General features: G+C 40.5%; 2 protein-coding genes across 3 annotated transcripts; one reads left to right on the top strand and one right to left on the bottom strand.

Annotated features, from left to right (window-relative positions):
- Positions 1–4,681: 4,681 nt before the first annotated feature.
- LOC122008450 (beta-glucosidase BoGH3B-like) lies at positions 4,682–8,864 on the top strand. 2 transcript variants are annotated; one of them, XM_042564191.1, is made up of 10 exons: positions 4,682–4,838; positions 5,696–5,915; positions 5,998–6,202; positions 6,510–6,600; positions 6,691–6,836; positions 7,070–7,313; positions 7,403–7,507; positions 7,594–7,776; positions 7,867–8,068; positions 8,180–8,864. In XM_042564191.1, the coding sequence occupies exons 2-10, from the start codon at positions 5,696–5,698 to the stop codon at positions 8,665–8,667; spliced, it is 1,884 nt and encodes a 627-aa protein (XP_042420125.1). In that variant the 5' UTR covers positions 4,682–4,838; the 3' UTR covers positions 8,668–8,864. The 2 variants fall into 2 exon arrangements, with proteins under 2 accessions (XP_042420125.1, XP_042420126.1); XM_042564192.1 differs by having other exon boundaries at positions 4,685–4,838; positions 5,654–5,915.
- A 111-nt stretch (positions 8,865–8,975) lies between these two features.
- Positions 8,976–11,178, bottom strand: LOC122008451 (fra a 1-associated protein-like). The gene is made up of 2 exons (XM_042564193.1): positions 10,933–11,178; positions 8,976–9,481 (listed from the first exon to the last, which is right to left on the bottom strand). Exons 1-2 carry the CDS (start codon positions 11,130–11,132, stop codon positions 9,118–9,120), a joined length of 564 nt encoding a protein of 187 aa, XP_042420127.1. The 5' UTR covers positions 11,133–11,178; the 3' UTR covers positions 8,976–9,117.
- Positions 11,179–14,576: the final 3,398 nt, after the last annotated feature.

Raw genomic sequence — 14,576 nt, 5'->3', positions numbered from 1 at the left:
GGATAACTAGTGAGTGTGTGTGAATTCTAGAATTGATTCAAATTAAACTCTTACATCATCAAGATCAAAGAAGGTCCATCCTCATCAAATAAGTATCAATTGAGTTCGGTTTCTAATGTATCATTGAATCTAATCAATCAATTATCACATCTTCATAACAAATAAACTCAAAGCTTAAACACCCTTGAATAAACCGAACTTCATCCAATTCTCAATCACAATCACAGAAAGTCTAACGTATAGAACAAAGGTTTCCTGAATTAAAACGTAAAACTAACACAAAATTGCATAAACTGAAATACCCTATTCAATATAGAAACTAGATTGCAACTAATTAACTAGCTAACCATATTCGGATTTTAAGAGTTCAACAAGATCAGAAAGTAAGTAAGAAATTCAGAACAGGGAATTGCAGAAAAACATTAAGTAACTAATAAGATTCGGATTGCAAGAAATCTGAAGGAATTTGAATTGCAAGAGAGAAATCAGAAATGGAATTACAGAAGAGATTTAAACAAGAACAAAATGGCAATGAAAGTAAATCAGATCATTAGATCTGATCATGAACATCAACAATTAAAAGACAATGATAAAGAAAACTAAACCCTAAAACATTCCACAACCAAACCCAATTTCAAACCTCAACAATCTGCCGTGAAGCAGAGATGACTTTGGAAACCTCCCCTCCAACATCCAACAAACAATCAACTAAGCTCCCAACCATCACCAGAGGATGCTCACAGCTCTTGGAAACCTCCCCTCAAGCTCACAACTGACTGGTAAACCCATCGGCCAAAGAATAGAGCATGAATCTATGACTTCGTAAACCGGATCGAATGGCCACATCGTCCAAGTTTTGTTGTGGAATGGAGATCGGAAAGATGATCAGAGACTCTCAGAAACCTCCCTTCAAGCTCTGGTGGATGTGAAGATCGCTGATCGAGAAACCTCCCTCTCACAAGATCGCGGTGATGAAACAGTCTCCAAGTCGTGCCGAGAAACCTCCCTCTAGCACTCTCCGATCTTGGAAGATGGACGCCGGCAACTCAGGATCGCCGTCGGTGAAGAAAGTCTGCTCTCGGGTCTGAATTGTGGAACGGGAATCTCGGCGACGCAGATAAGAAGAAGAATGCACAATGAAGAATCGTGAAAACGTCAGGTCCAGCGAACTGTAGCTTCTCACGCGGCTTTTAAACCTCCTCAAAACTGATCGGGCGGTCCAGATTGTTTCTGGGCTTGATCAACGGCTAAATCGTCTTGGATCTGGATCAAAATCTCTGGATCTTCATCTACGGTCCAGATCTACTCTTCATTAGGTTAGATGAGCCAGATCTTCAATGGATGGTGTAGATCTGCTCCACTCTTGAATGAACGACTACAGTTGTTCTGGAGCTTGATCGCCTCATTTCGCCCTAGATTTGATCGCAAATGTGGTATGATCTGATCGGGTCCATGCCCCTTTTGATGCCTACAAAATAATAATCAAATATTAGCATCAAATACCACGATAATTTGCTAATTTGCAATTAAGTCCAAGATCATATGCAATTATGAAATATAATATAAATGTGAGATTAAGCTATGAATAGACCAATAATAATATGCATTATGATTCAAAATAATATAGCAATCATGGTTATCACTCATCGTCTTTCTTCTAGCTCGGCATTCTCCCGAGTGCTCAGTCGGTATTTCTTCTATCTCCCGCTTGGCGCTTCTTGGACTTTCGCTTTGTTCCGTTAATATGCACACTTGGCACTACTCAGTCTTTCTCTTTATACGCACACTCAACATTCTTCCGTTCGCTTGGCATCTGCTAGGTACCATTTGGTCGGTCGATCAAATCCGCTCGGTCGGCTTTCCAGGCTCTCGCCCGAGAGCTTGTTATAAGCGAGTAAGGCTCTCATGGCTAAGGACCTCTCGGTCAGGCATAACGACTAGTCAACCGGGTTCTCTCCTTGATCAGGTGCTAGTCTGACTTGCCGCTCTATTTAACGCTCGTCGTCTGGTCAACATTCATCTCATTCATCGCTTGCACCTCATTTGTCGCTCTGCCCGACGCTCATCATTCGCCTCTCACTCACCACCCTGCCCGGCTCTCATCGTTCGCATCTCACTCGTAGTTCTGCCCGACGCTCATCGTTCGCGTCTCATTCATTGCTCGCGCCTCATTCGCCGCTCTGCTCGGCGCTCATCGCTCACGTCTCACTAGTCGATCTGCCCTACGCGCATCATTCACGTCTCACTCGTCGCTTTGCCCTGCATTCCTCGCTCTGCTCGGCACTCATTGTTCGCATCTCACTCGTCGCTCTGCCCAACGCTCATCTTTCGCATATCACTCGTCGCTCTGCCCTGTATTCCTCGCTCTGCACCGCACTCATCGTTCGTCGCTATTCATTTAACGTTATATGTTAAGGCTTGGTCTGTCAATTGGACTTGCGCCTCCTTCGACTAGACTTGAGGGGGAGACTTGTGATGTGGATATGACTTAAGGGCAGAGGAGGAATTAGGAGAAAGAGGAGGGGTATTTCGGTCTTTCCACTGTTTAGGGCTTAAGGGAGGGGAGGAGGTACTGTTGTAAGGTGGAGGTTCATTTTTGCTTCCGCCGCCAGGAGACTTGACCAACTTCTCTCTCTCACGCTCCACTCCTCTCCTTCTCCTCCTCACGATGTCGCCACTGGACAGACTCGGTGTCGTCCCCCCGCCTCGCCACCCCAGAGGGGACTCCTTGCATCACCTCTTCATGGCAATGCCGCCGGCTACTACATCCTTTTCTTCTTCCTTTGTGCTCGCCACAGCTACCTCAACAGGCCGTCGTGGCCTCTCATGCTAGCGCCCTCAGCGTTGGCACCGCCTCACGCTCACGCACAAGGATGGCTGGCGACGCCGACACTACTGCTGACAAAGGGGCACACCCCCTCCACCTCTTCTCTATCGCCATGGCCAGCCTTCACCACTGATTAAGCATGCGACCGACTACCTTCGCCTTCCAACGTCGTCATCCGCTCCACAACCCTCGGCGAGCAGTCTCTGACCGCTGGCATCGCTCCCAGTAAGCCGCCTCGCTACCTTCGTCGGCTGTCGGACCACGCCTCTCGTCGCTAGCCTCCACCCTTTTCCTCCTTTCTTCCTCGATCGCACCATGCCATTACCGCGGCCAGTTACCATGCTAGCCCTTCTGTCCGCCATCTGCCATCGTCGGCACAGCACTGCCGTAGTAGTCATCTCCATGTGCCACTTCTGACGGGCGCAACCGCCCCTAGTACTTACTGTTGTCATATGTCACCGATCAGATCGTGTTCCACTTCGATAGTGTTTCGACTTTTGCGCCGATTTGACTTGTGCATTGTGTGACAACCTATGCGCTGATCTAGTTTGTGTGTCGTGTCCTGGCCTACGTGCTGTTATCTTGTTCCGACCTGTGTGCCATGTTCCGACCTGTGTGTCGATGTCACATTTCGACCCGCGTGCCGATATTATATCCCGGTCTGCGTGCCAATGTCATATCCTAGTCTACGTGTTTCTATTAGGTTCCGGCCTGTGGGTCGTCTTCTGGATCCAGGTCGCATTTAGCTCTGCGCCACCAGACCCAGCTCCACATCCGGCTCCCGTTCATCTACTATTTCGGGTCATGACAACTCGAGCAGGATCTTGGCCAGCTCACCGATCCACCCAAGGGCGTCCCATGGGCCAAGTACGTTCTTCGTTCATATTCTATACGCATTTCATTATTTTATGTCCTAGTTTGTTATTTTATATTCGTTGGATCTGCCTCGAATATCGGGGTATCAGGGATCAGAGTGATCCGATCGCTAGCTGCAGATAGCGTTGACCATAGGGCTTCTGACGACTTCGTCAACATAAAAGTCATCTCAGCATACCCCCTTTCGGGACGTCACGATTTGATCAATATTCCATCCACCTCATCCGATGGTCCCTCTGACTTAGATTCCCGACAAGATCATTTATATATAAAAAAAATTCTTTATCAACTTAATTACAATTATTTAAATTTAATTAGAATCATTTTGACATGATAAATTTATAATAAAATTATCATAATGATGATTAACTTGATATAATAATATTATATCAATTATTATTGGATGCTATAATAACGTCAGAACAAAATATATTCTTTATGAAAATATAATAATATGTGCTTTTAGCTTTATTTAAAAAGGTTTTTTTAATGATTTTAATAATCAAGAGTGTTTTTTTTATAATTTTTATCTATTATAATATCTTACTTTTATATTTTTTTAATTAATCTAAGTATTTGATTATTTGAACGATTAATTCTTAAGGTGACCGATAGATTCCGACTGATACATAAAGACAACTTTACCTATTATAATACCTTTCTTAGTACCATGAAATCTTGGATCATATTTTTCATACATAAAAGACAACTTTACTTGAATTGCAAACAAATTAAATAAGTTGGCATGCGCAGTACGTTCTGTTCTGAGTTCCAACTTAAACAAAAGTTGCTTCCATCTCATAAAAAAATAATAATAATAAATAATACCAAAGTTATCGCCATCATCATCACTCGTACCATTTGGGCCACACTAGAAAATGATTCACCAGATTGACTTGCTAATTACTGTTCTTAATATTTTGATGAATTCTCAAAAAAAATCTTTACAAAAAAATAAATACTTTAATTCCACTTCCACTGCATGTAAGCCAGGACAAGCACACAACTTAACTTGCCTCCCCGGAAACCATATTCATTTTCTAATGTAATTTCTCTTTCTCTGTCTTTTCTTCTATAAATTCCTCGTCTGCTCTCCTTCCCCTCCCCGTTCTCTCCATCTTCCACGCATTTCAAGGTATGCATCGACTCACTTGAGCTTTTACCTCTCCATTTCTTGATGTTCCTCTTCCTCTTTGAAGTGCTCTTCTTCCATTTGCTGCATTGACATGGATTTGATATGCTGTGCTTCATCTTCTTTCCTTCTTTGTCTTTATTTTCTATTTGAGGCAAAGAAAAAGGGATGCTTTACCAAACAGAAAAAGCTGCTAAAAACCCTGGAAAAGAAAGAAAAGGGGAACTTTACCAAACAGGAAGAATGAGATAGTGTAGGAGAGATGAGGGAAGAGAAGAAAATTATGGTTGAATATAATCCTTTTTAGATGAACTTTTGCTTATAACAAGATGGAATGTTTGCTCAACTTCTTTTATTTCTCAAGATTTATTTTTCCTTATTTAATCTATCTTTTCAATTTTGCATATATGCTATTCTAAACCTACAAGTGTTTCATATATATCATTCCTTTGAACTAAAGTTAGGTTAATAACGTTTAGGTGAAGTTATACACCCAAATGCTTTTCTCTTCCTCTTCGATCTACATGCTATTTCATCAGACAATATATATTGTATTTCAGAAGTTAAAATAAATGGTATAGATCAAACAAATTAAAGGGACTTTGTAATGTGTTTAAAATTTTATGACAATTAAGATTATTTTGTTACATTATTAACAAAAACAAGTATCTCTAATGGCATTTTTTCAAGTTTTAAGTTTTGAACTGCAAATTCTACTATGGAGGAGGAAAGTAGCAATTACTGCTTTGGTGTTTATCTCAAATCATTAGACGATTAATGCTTTGAGCAACTTCTTCCAATATCTTAATTCGGTTTAGTTTGCCATTTTCAAACTATCTGAACATTAAACAAAATCGAAGATGAGTAGACATCAAACACTATGGCTTCAACTTCTGCTCTTACTGTTTTGGGCACCGAATGGAGAAGCACGGTACATGAAGTACAAGGATCCTGAACAACCGATAAGTGTTCGAATCAAGGACCTGATGAGGCGAATGACCTTACCCGAAAAGATTGGTCAAATGACACAGATTGAGCGTGGAGTTGCATCAGCTCAAGTCATGCAAGACTACTTCATTGGTAAGATATCTGTATCATTATTGTTATATTTTTGGGGGAATTTTTTTTTTAAATTTATTTGTTGGATGATGAATCTATACAGGTAGTGTGCTGGGTGGTGGAGGGAGTGTGCCAGGCCCTCAAGCTAGTCCTGAAGATTGGGTGAATATGGTTAACGGTTTTCAAAAGGGATCCCTCGCGACAAGATTGGGGATTCCTCTCATATATGGGATCGATGCTGTTCATGGGCACAATAATGTCTATAAAGCCACTATATTCCCTCATAATATTGGCCTCGGAGCAACCCGGTAAGACGAAATTCATATTTTGTTTTCCCGCAATATCACCCAAGTCCCAAATATTGCAATGGGTTGTCCCTCCAACTAATTCATTCAACTCTTCTAGTTCCCTTGTGGTATTTCATAGTTTGCTCTAGCATTACTAACGCAACTATCATTTAGTTTCTTCAAATCATAAGAGTTGAATAAGTTCATCGAGGAATTGTCGAATTTAGTTCCCTAATGTTGTAAACGATGATACTCTCTTCTAAAAACACTTTGATGATTCATTAAAGATGATTCGAGTTTACTAATTCAATTACATCTTTCGTTGAAGGGACCCTCTACTTGTGAAGAGGATTGGCGCAGCAACGGCTCTAGAAGTAAGGGCGACCGGTATACCGTATGTTTTTGCCCCTTGTGTAGCTGTAAGTTACTACATATGCTCGACGTTGCGACGACAACTTCGCTAACGAAAATATTCACACTTGAAGTTTCACCTATTTGAGTTTGTGAAGGTATGCAGAGATCCGAGATGGGGTAGGTGCTACGAGAGCTATGGAGAAGACCACAATCTCGTCCAGCAAATGACCGAAATAATCCCCGGTTTACAGGGTGATATACCTGCTAACCACAGCAAGGGTGTTCCTTATGTTTCTGGAAAGTAAGAACCTTTGTATATTTCTCGCGTGTTTAGTTCATCGAATGAAATAGATAAGGAATAGAGTAGTAGCTACATATTTCAAGAGAATGGATAGTTTTCATGATAAATGAATGCCTATTCGATACATTAGGCCTCATTAGTCTCCCTATCAACTTACCAATCGTTTGGCCTAATCGAATTCATTCACTACCTGCCAAGAAATGAAATGAAGTCTATTTCTGTTGATCAATCAGGGAGAAAGTTGTGGCCTGTGCAAAGCATTTTGTCGGTGACGGTGGCACTCGCGATGGCATAGACGAGAACAACACGATTATCAACCGTCATGGACTGCTTAGCATCCATATGCCTGCCTACTACAACTCGATCATCAAAGGTGTCTCGACGGTTATGGTTTCGTACTCAAGCTGGAATGGTGTGAAGATGCATGCCAATGCTGATCTAGTCACTGGCTTCCTCAAGAATACTCTTCGGTTTAGGGTATGTTCCACTTCACATGACTTGTTTACTACAGAGTTCATGTTCGTTAAAAGAAGTTTCATGATGATTGTTTAAATTCAACAAACTAGGGCTTTGTAATCTCCGATTGGCAAGGAATCGATAGAATCACAAGCCCGCCAGGTGCAAACTACACTTACTCTGTGCAAGCTGGAATCAATGCTGGTATCGATATGGTAATAATCTCTCTATCGTTGGATCATGAAATTTGTCGTAAAACTAATATTCTCCTCTGTCACTAATGGTGTCTGTCTATCGGCAGGTGATGGTTCCATACATCTACACCGAGTTCATCAATGATCTTACTTTCCTAGTAGACAACAACTTCATCCCCATGAGCCGAATTGACGATGCCGTAAGAAGGATCCTAAGGGTCAAATTCGCAAGTGGCCTATTCGAGAACCCTCTGGCTGACCTTAGCTTAGTCGATCAGATAGGAAAGCAGGTTCGCTGTTTTGCGAGTAATTTCAGTTTCCTTGTGTGCAATAACTGTGTTGTTTATGGTAGAATGTGGCGCTTGTTGCTGAAATAACAGGAACACAGGGATTTAGCAAGGGAAGCCGTTCGGAAATCGCTCGTGTTGCTGAAAAATGGAAAAGGTCCAAATGATTCTCTGTTGCCTCTTCCTAAAAAGGCGGCAAAAATCCTTGTTTCGGGAAGTCATGCCGATAACTTGGGCTACCAGTGTGGTGGATGGACAATTCAATGGCAAGGAGCAAGCGGAAACATCACAGTCGGTACGTAGTCTCGACTTTAAATTTTCTAAATTTAGGCAAAAGTCGAGTTTGACAAGTTAACGGCTAGTTCTTTTAACTAAGCAAGTCATGTTATGGAATGATACCGTGCAGGAACAACGATACTTGATGCCGTGAAATCTGCAGTTGATCCTTCGACTGAAGTTATCTATTCTGAGAATCCTGATGAAAATTTTGTCAAAGACAGCGGCTTCTCGTATGCCATTGTTGTGGTTGGAGAACCCCCCTACGCGGAGACAGCCGGAGACAACACCAACCTCACGCTTCCCGACCCTGGCCCGGGCCTGATTCAGACTGTCTGTGGTGCCACCAAATGTGTTGTTGTCATCATCTCTGGTAGGCCTCTCGTCATCGAGCCTTATGTCGCCATTATGGATGCTCTTGTCGCTGCTTGGCTTCCCGGGACAGAAGGGCAAGGCATCACCGATGTACTCTTTGGAGATTATGGATTCACGGGGAAGCTTCCGCGCACCTGGTTCAAATCTGTCGACCAACTGCCTATGAATGTGGGTGACAAAAACTACGATCCATTGTTTCCCTTTGGTTTCGGCTTAACAACCGAGCCAAAAGTGTCCAGGTAGAACTAGATGAAAAGGTAGTGATGCCTTTTGGTAGTTTATGTACTCGGTCCATTTCAGTATCAGTAACCATGATATGTCGATGCACCATCTATTGCTGCTTTCTTTAGCTAATTTGGTAATCTTAACTATTCAGTTTCCTGTGTGTGTGTCATTGATACAACCCCATCAATTTGGATGAGATCAGTTTTTTGTTTTCAGTTGCTATTCTTTACGAGCCGCAGCTCTGCTTTCTAGCTTACTCACAAGTAGTTTTGATACCACTTGATAGAGTTGAATGAAAAGTATTCTTTAGATTACGAAGAATATACTGATAAAAGGTTTGCATGGAAAAGTGCTTCAGACAAAGGGTACTATCTAGCACAATCATCAAGTGTGACATTTGTTTATTTGTCAGAACTTATGTTGCCATAGAATAGCACTCACTCTAGAGCAAAGCAGAAGTGTTATTGTTTATACATCGCTCATCTGCCCTATATAGTCAGAGGTACCTGATTCACTTGGTTGGGACGGATGGTCTTTCTTCAGTTGCTTATCAGATGGCCCAGGGCAACCAAATGTCGTTGATTCCCTCCAATGCTGAAAAGGATCTCTCATTGATGGGAATAACTCATTGGACATCATCTCCTCAGCGGCCTCCATGAAATTCCTGAATCCTCCAAATAACGTTCTTTCGATGCCCTCAATATCACGTTGAAACCCCGGAAAAGTGAAGGGCTCTGGGGAAGGGGAGTCAAAAGGAATGAGTCCCTTGTTCATTTCTTCAGTGACATCGACTTCAGTATGCTCAGTGTTTGATTCAACTACCTGTGGAGGCCTGATGACAAAAACCTATCAATGTAAAGTTCGCAAACAAAACAACAGTGAAACATAAAATATTTTCAACACGGACCGAATGGAAAAGTGGTATTGCTTACAATTAAAAAAAAAAACAAATCAGAGTTCTTCAGTTGGAACCAGGGTGAAATCTCTATGAATCAGCCAAGATCTCACCCAATTCAAAACAAGAATCATATACTGACATAAGAACAGTGGTTGACATATGTGAACTACTTTTGTGGACTTTTTTGTTTCCATTATTCTCTTAATAATTGTCTAACTTGATTTTTATGAATATAGACTTCCAAACACGATTCCTTAATGTTGACTTATATCCATCAACATATCACCATACAGCACATCTGCAGTATGCTATAATCTTACCTCTCGCTGCTTGTGTTATGCTTCACTAAATTTTGATCAAAGCAATCAATACATTTAAAGAATTACCACCAGTATAATGGCCTCTAAACTAACACCACTGCCATCCCCGGGCTATGGTGCCGCGGTAGGACATCTAGGTTGTTACCCAGACACTCATGATTCGATTCCCACCAGGACTAGTCAAATGAGGTTAATTGGAATTATCAGAGTTTCTAAACTAACACCGCCATACAAACTAGGAACAAGAGCCAGTAAGAGATATTTAAGCAACCACAGGTTGAAACAATAAATATAGAAATATTAGCTGAAAGCATTTTTCTTTGTGACAAATATATGCACTCGCATAAAAAAATAGGCCTTGAAAACACACTACTAAGAAAGGGAAATGTTAACGACCAATCATCAGGATAGTATGTACATCACAAATGGCGGATGAAATAATGTAGTGGAACAATGATCTGAACAAATGAAAAAGGTATAAATGGTAAAAATCAGATTGTTAACTTGACAATGTCCCAACTTATATAACCATCATAACATTTAGGGCCAATTTCCTATGCGAAAGGAAATGAGCTACAAGAAAAAAGTTGGAGAAAATGAATAAGGAAAATATTCCCTGGTTGAAAATTATAAGAAAGATGTTTAATCACATAGATTCACTGTATATATATAGCTCCATAGGATCTGGGCAAGACTAAAATGGGGCGGAGTTGGGAAACATTTCTCCAGGCGATCTACAAGACCGAAGATCAATCAGACAGCAAGAGATGCTGTAGCAGACAGGACGACCGACGACACACATCTAATATATCCATTGGTATGAGCTAACTATCCCCGGCAACCATATACCTTCTAATTCACCTTATTCCACTTCAAACAATGAGATCGTACAAACGGTAACACAACAAGAATCCACAAGTATAATTTCACGATCGCTCACAGCAAGGTAGAATTAGGCGTCAAACACATATAAGAAACCTAACTTAATCTCGATTAACCCAGCTGCACGGTATTGAAACATATGCACGCCAAACCAGGCGAAAATATTCATAGACGGTGGCATACCTGCCAACGCAATCCCTCAGCAGCTGCTCTGTCGTCTCACATTTGCGCACGAACCTGCCAGGCTCCACCTCCTCCGTCCTGCAGCTCGATCGGACCACCCTCCGCGTCGAGAACCCCTCCTCGCTAGGGTTCAGGTTAGGGCTCGCGAGATCGCCGAAGCCCCGGCCCGAAGCCTCGTCGTCCACCCACTTCCACCCCATCTCTCCCTATCGCTCACTTCGCGCGGCTGCGTTGCTTGGGCCGCAAGTCTTCCGACTTGCAGTATTTAAAAGGAGGTAATTCTTAAATAGATACCAAATTTTAACAAATTTATGTAAACTTCTAGAACCAACAATTTTGTCACTTTTAAAAAATTATAATAGTTCTAAGGTAAAAATGAAAAAAAGCACTTTTATATTTTTATTTTTGTTATCTTAAAAAAACCTTAATTTTTGAAAATATATATCAAAATAGTTTTAAATTTTATTTTTCATCTTAAAAATATTCTTTGAAAGCTTAGGGAAATTACAAAACTTAGCAGGAGCGGTTTGCAAAATTTACATGAGATTTGGGTTTGCCGCTCCGTAGAACTCCGCCGTCTTCGCTTCTGCCTTCCGATTCGATCGTCAAGGTTAAATATCCAATATCCAATACTCGCCCCTGTTCGCGCTTATTTTTCTATCTTTCTCCCAATCACGTAATCTCTTCGTATTCACCTTCGATCTTCCACGGATCAATGAACAGATCGCCACACGGTTCTCTAATTCTCTTCGTGATTGCTTGACTTGTTCCTGATCAATACTCGCCCCTGTTCGCGCTTCCGATTTATGCAGGGTTGATTTTCTCATACGCATTTTGCTCTTGGGGGGTTGAACCTTCCGGGGGACCCAAATTCGTAGGAGCCGTTGATTCATTTTCAAAACTCGACAAAAGTAAGTTGTGCATTTTGCCTTCTGGTGTTCATTCTTACTTCTTAGATTACTGTGGAATTAAGGAAGAGATCTTAGTCCTGTTACAGATGACCCGTGGAAAGTGGAGAGTGCAAATACCGTGATCAAGAGGACGAAGCAGGAGAAAGTAGCATTTGAATGGAGGTTTCTATATCAGGTACAGTATGATTCATTACCACTTCTTTTTCATGATCATCATCAAGCTTGCCTCGAATATCTGAAAATAAACAGCAATCACCGGCCAAGAACCCCATTGATTTCCAATTGCTTGCTTGTAGGCAAAGTTGAAGGAGATCGATGGAAAAAGCTCAAGATAGAATGGCCCAGAAACTCAAGCAGCCATATGCAGAAAGTGAAGCTAGTAAGTCATCACCTCTTCTTGTGTTTTTTATGCTCTAATAGTAGTTTCTCATCAGCTATCTTTTTAATTCGACCAAACGAAGTAGATATCAATGAATAGCAAACATGCTCATTTCCTGTAATTTGAATCTTTGTCATTCATCAAAATTGTATGTATCAGCTCTGTTATTACTCCCTTTTTTCATACATTTTGGAATAGTACCTGTCATCTAATCCAAATTTCTAGCTGTCATAGGTCTACCGTGTATACTTAAATTGTCCCTACGGGCTAAGGGTAGTATCTGTATAGGTGCTTGCTCTAATAGGTCTTGGGGTCAATTTTCAACGGATACAAAATGTCTCATTGGATACCTGACCTCCCCATGCAAAGGGCTGCATTGCTAGGGTAAAAATACCTCTCGTAATTTATCTCATAATTTATCTGTCTGTATTTTACCGTGAGACCGATGATATTGAACTACCTGTAATGAACGATATCACCTCTTTACTCCAACAGTATACTTAAATCTAATTTTTTGCACAAGTACCGACCAACAGCATCTAAGTTATCTGTCGTTGTGTTTACTTGCAAGTACTTGATTCATCCAAAAGTGGAACCTTTCTCGTTCTCTTTCACTCTGCATCCACATTTAAAACCTCTTCCCTCTCACCTCAATAGACTCTTCAATGAGACAGGTAAGAGAGAAAATTCAGCAATTTCACTTTACCTTCTTGGAGTTTAGAAAACTGTACTTTTAACCTATACAATTTTGAAATCCATTTCGTTTTATCCCTTTTCATTTTTTTTATATTAGGTATCCAGATGTTACAACCCAACTAATCCTGAAGTAGACGGTCTGATCTCATATTCTACTCATCAAATAAATCTAGGAAGCATGATGGCTCCTAATGTGACGCTCCAACTTCACCAGTAGTTCAATTGCCTTGGTTGATTGGGAATGCACCCTACCTCTTACCACCCCACCAAGCTTGGGAGGGTTTTATCCCTTTTCGTGAACACATGGCTTGGAATATTGAAAAACATTTAGAGTTATCGTTGGTCAAGCTCTTGACTTTATGATAGGAGATAATTAGGAGTTGGCTTGGCTCAGTTTATCAATTGATCAAGTAGTAAAACTCAAAACTAAATTGAAATATTTAAGTTTGAATATTCCAAAGTAAGATGGAACTAAGATTTACTAAACACTGCTGAAATTAAGCCAAAACCCTGTAGTTTAGCTTAATTTTAATAAAAGAAATAGCCTGCAGAGATATAATTGTAACAGGAAAAACAGGAGGGAAAATGAAATGATATTCAAAACTATATATAGGAGCCTAACATTCTTAAATTCTTGGTGCAATGAGAAAAATGTTCCAAAACTCTTTGGACAAAAGTGAAATTTCCTCAAAGAAAGACACCAAATGGATTCCTACCCACTCATTCATTTAACCCTAGATACACTCATCATCATCACCACCATCTAAAAATCTACCTCTCTTCTCTCTTCACCCGCAGGAATCCCCCTTTAGGTGATCATGCGGCTTAGCTTCTTCACACTCCATGAGACAAAGTAATGAGTTAGTCCCCACTCACACCTTCCTTTGTGTTTGTTGTCCACCAATGCAACCAAAACAAATTTAAGATCAAGAAAGCAAACCCTCTCTTCTCCTATTTATAAACTCATCATTTTACTTATCCCCCTCCTTGCCTTCCTCTTCTTCTTCACAATTGACTCACTTCTCCTCTTTATCTTCCTCCTTATGCAACCTAATTCAGAGATCCAGGTGATTAGAAATGTCGTTGGCTGCCCAACTCGTTGCCGTGGAGCACATTTGCTATGTGCATTGCAACTTCTGCAACACTTTTCTCGTGGTAGAATATGCATACATTTATATTTCATTAACACATCATATAGATCATAAGAAAGAGGTCAGAAGTATACTTTTCTGATGAAGTTGGTTCTATTTGATTCTTTTCAGAAAATACATTAAACTATATATTGATGACTAATTTATATTATTCTTTTAGAAGCTAGCGATTTCAACGGTATCCTATCTGCTTTAGTTATAGTGTAGAAATATTTATTTCATTTGATTTTGGTCAAGGATCTTCCTTTTTATAATATATATTTTAGAACAAAAACTATAATATTGGTGATCTGACATAAAAATCTATGGATGATCTTATTTTTGTAGACATGAATGTCATGTACACGTACTATAGGAGCTTTGATTTATTTTTTTTTTTCAGTTTTTTAGCACTGAATGAGCTAGGCTTTTGGCCAAGAAGATATATGAAATCTTTTTTTTTATTTTCCATTTTCAGTTAAATTTAGTTTGTATACATATTTTGAGAAATAATAATAAAAAACGTAC

This window comes from Zingiber officinale, chromosome 8A (genome assembly GCF_018446385.1).
Source record: "Zingiber officinale cultivar Zhangliang chromosome 8A, Zo_v1.1, whole genome shotgun sequence".
Taxonomy (NCBI): Eukaryota; Viridiplantae; Streptophyta; class Magnoliopsida; order Zingiberales; family Zingiberaceae; genus Zingiber; species Zingiber officinale.
This window is presented reverse-complemented; position numbering and strand designations above follow the sequence as displayed.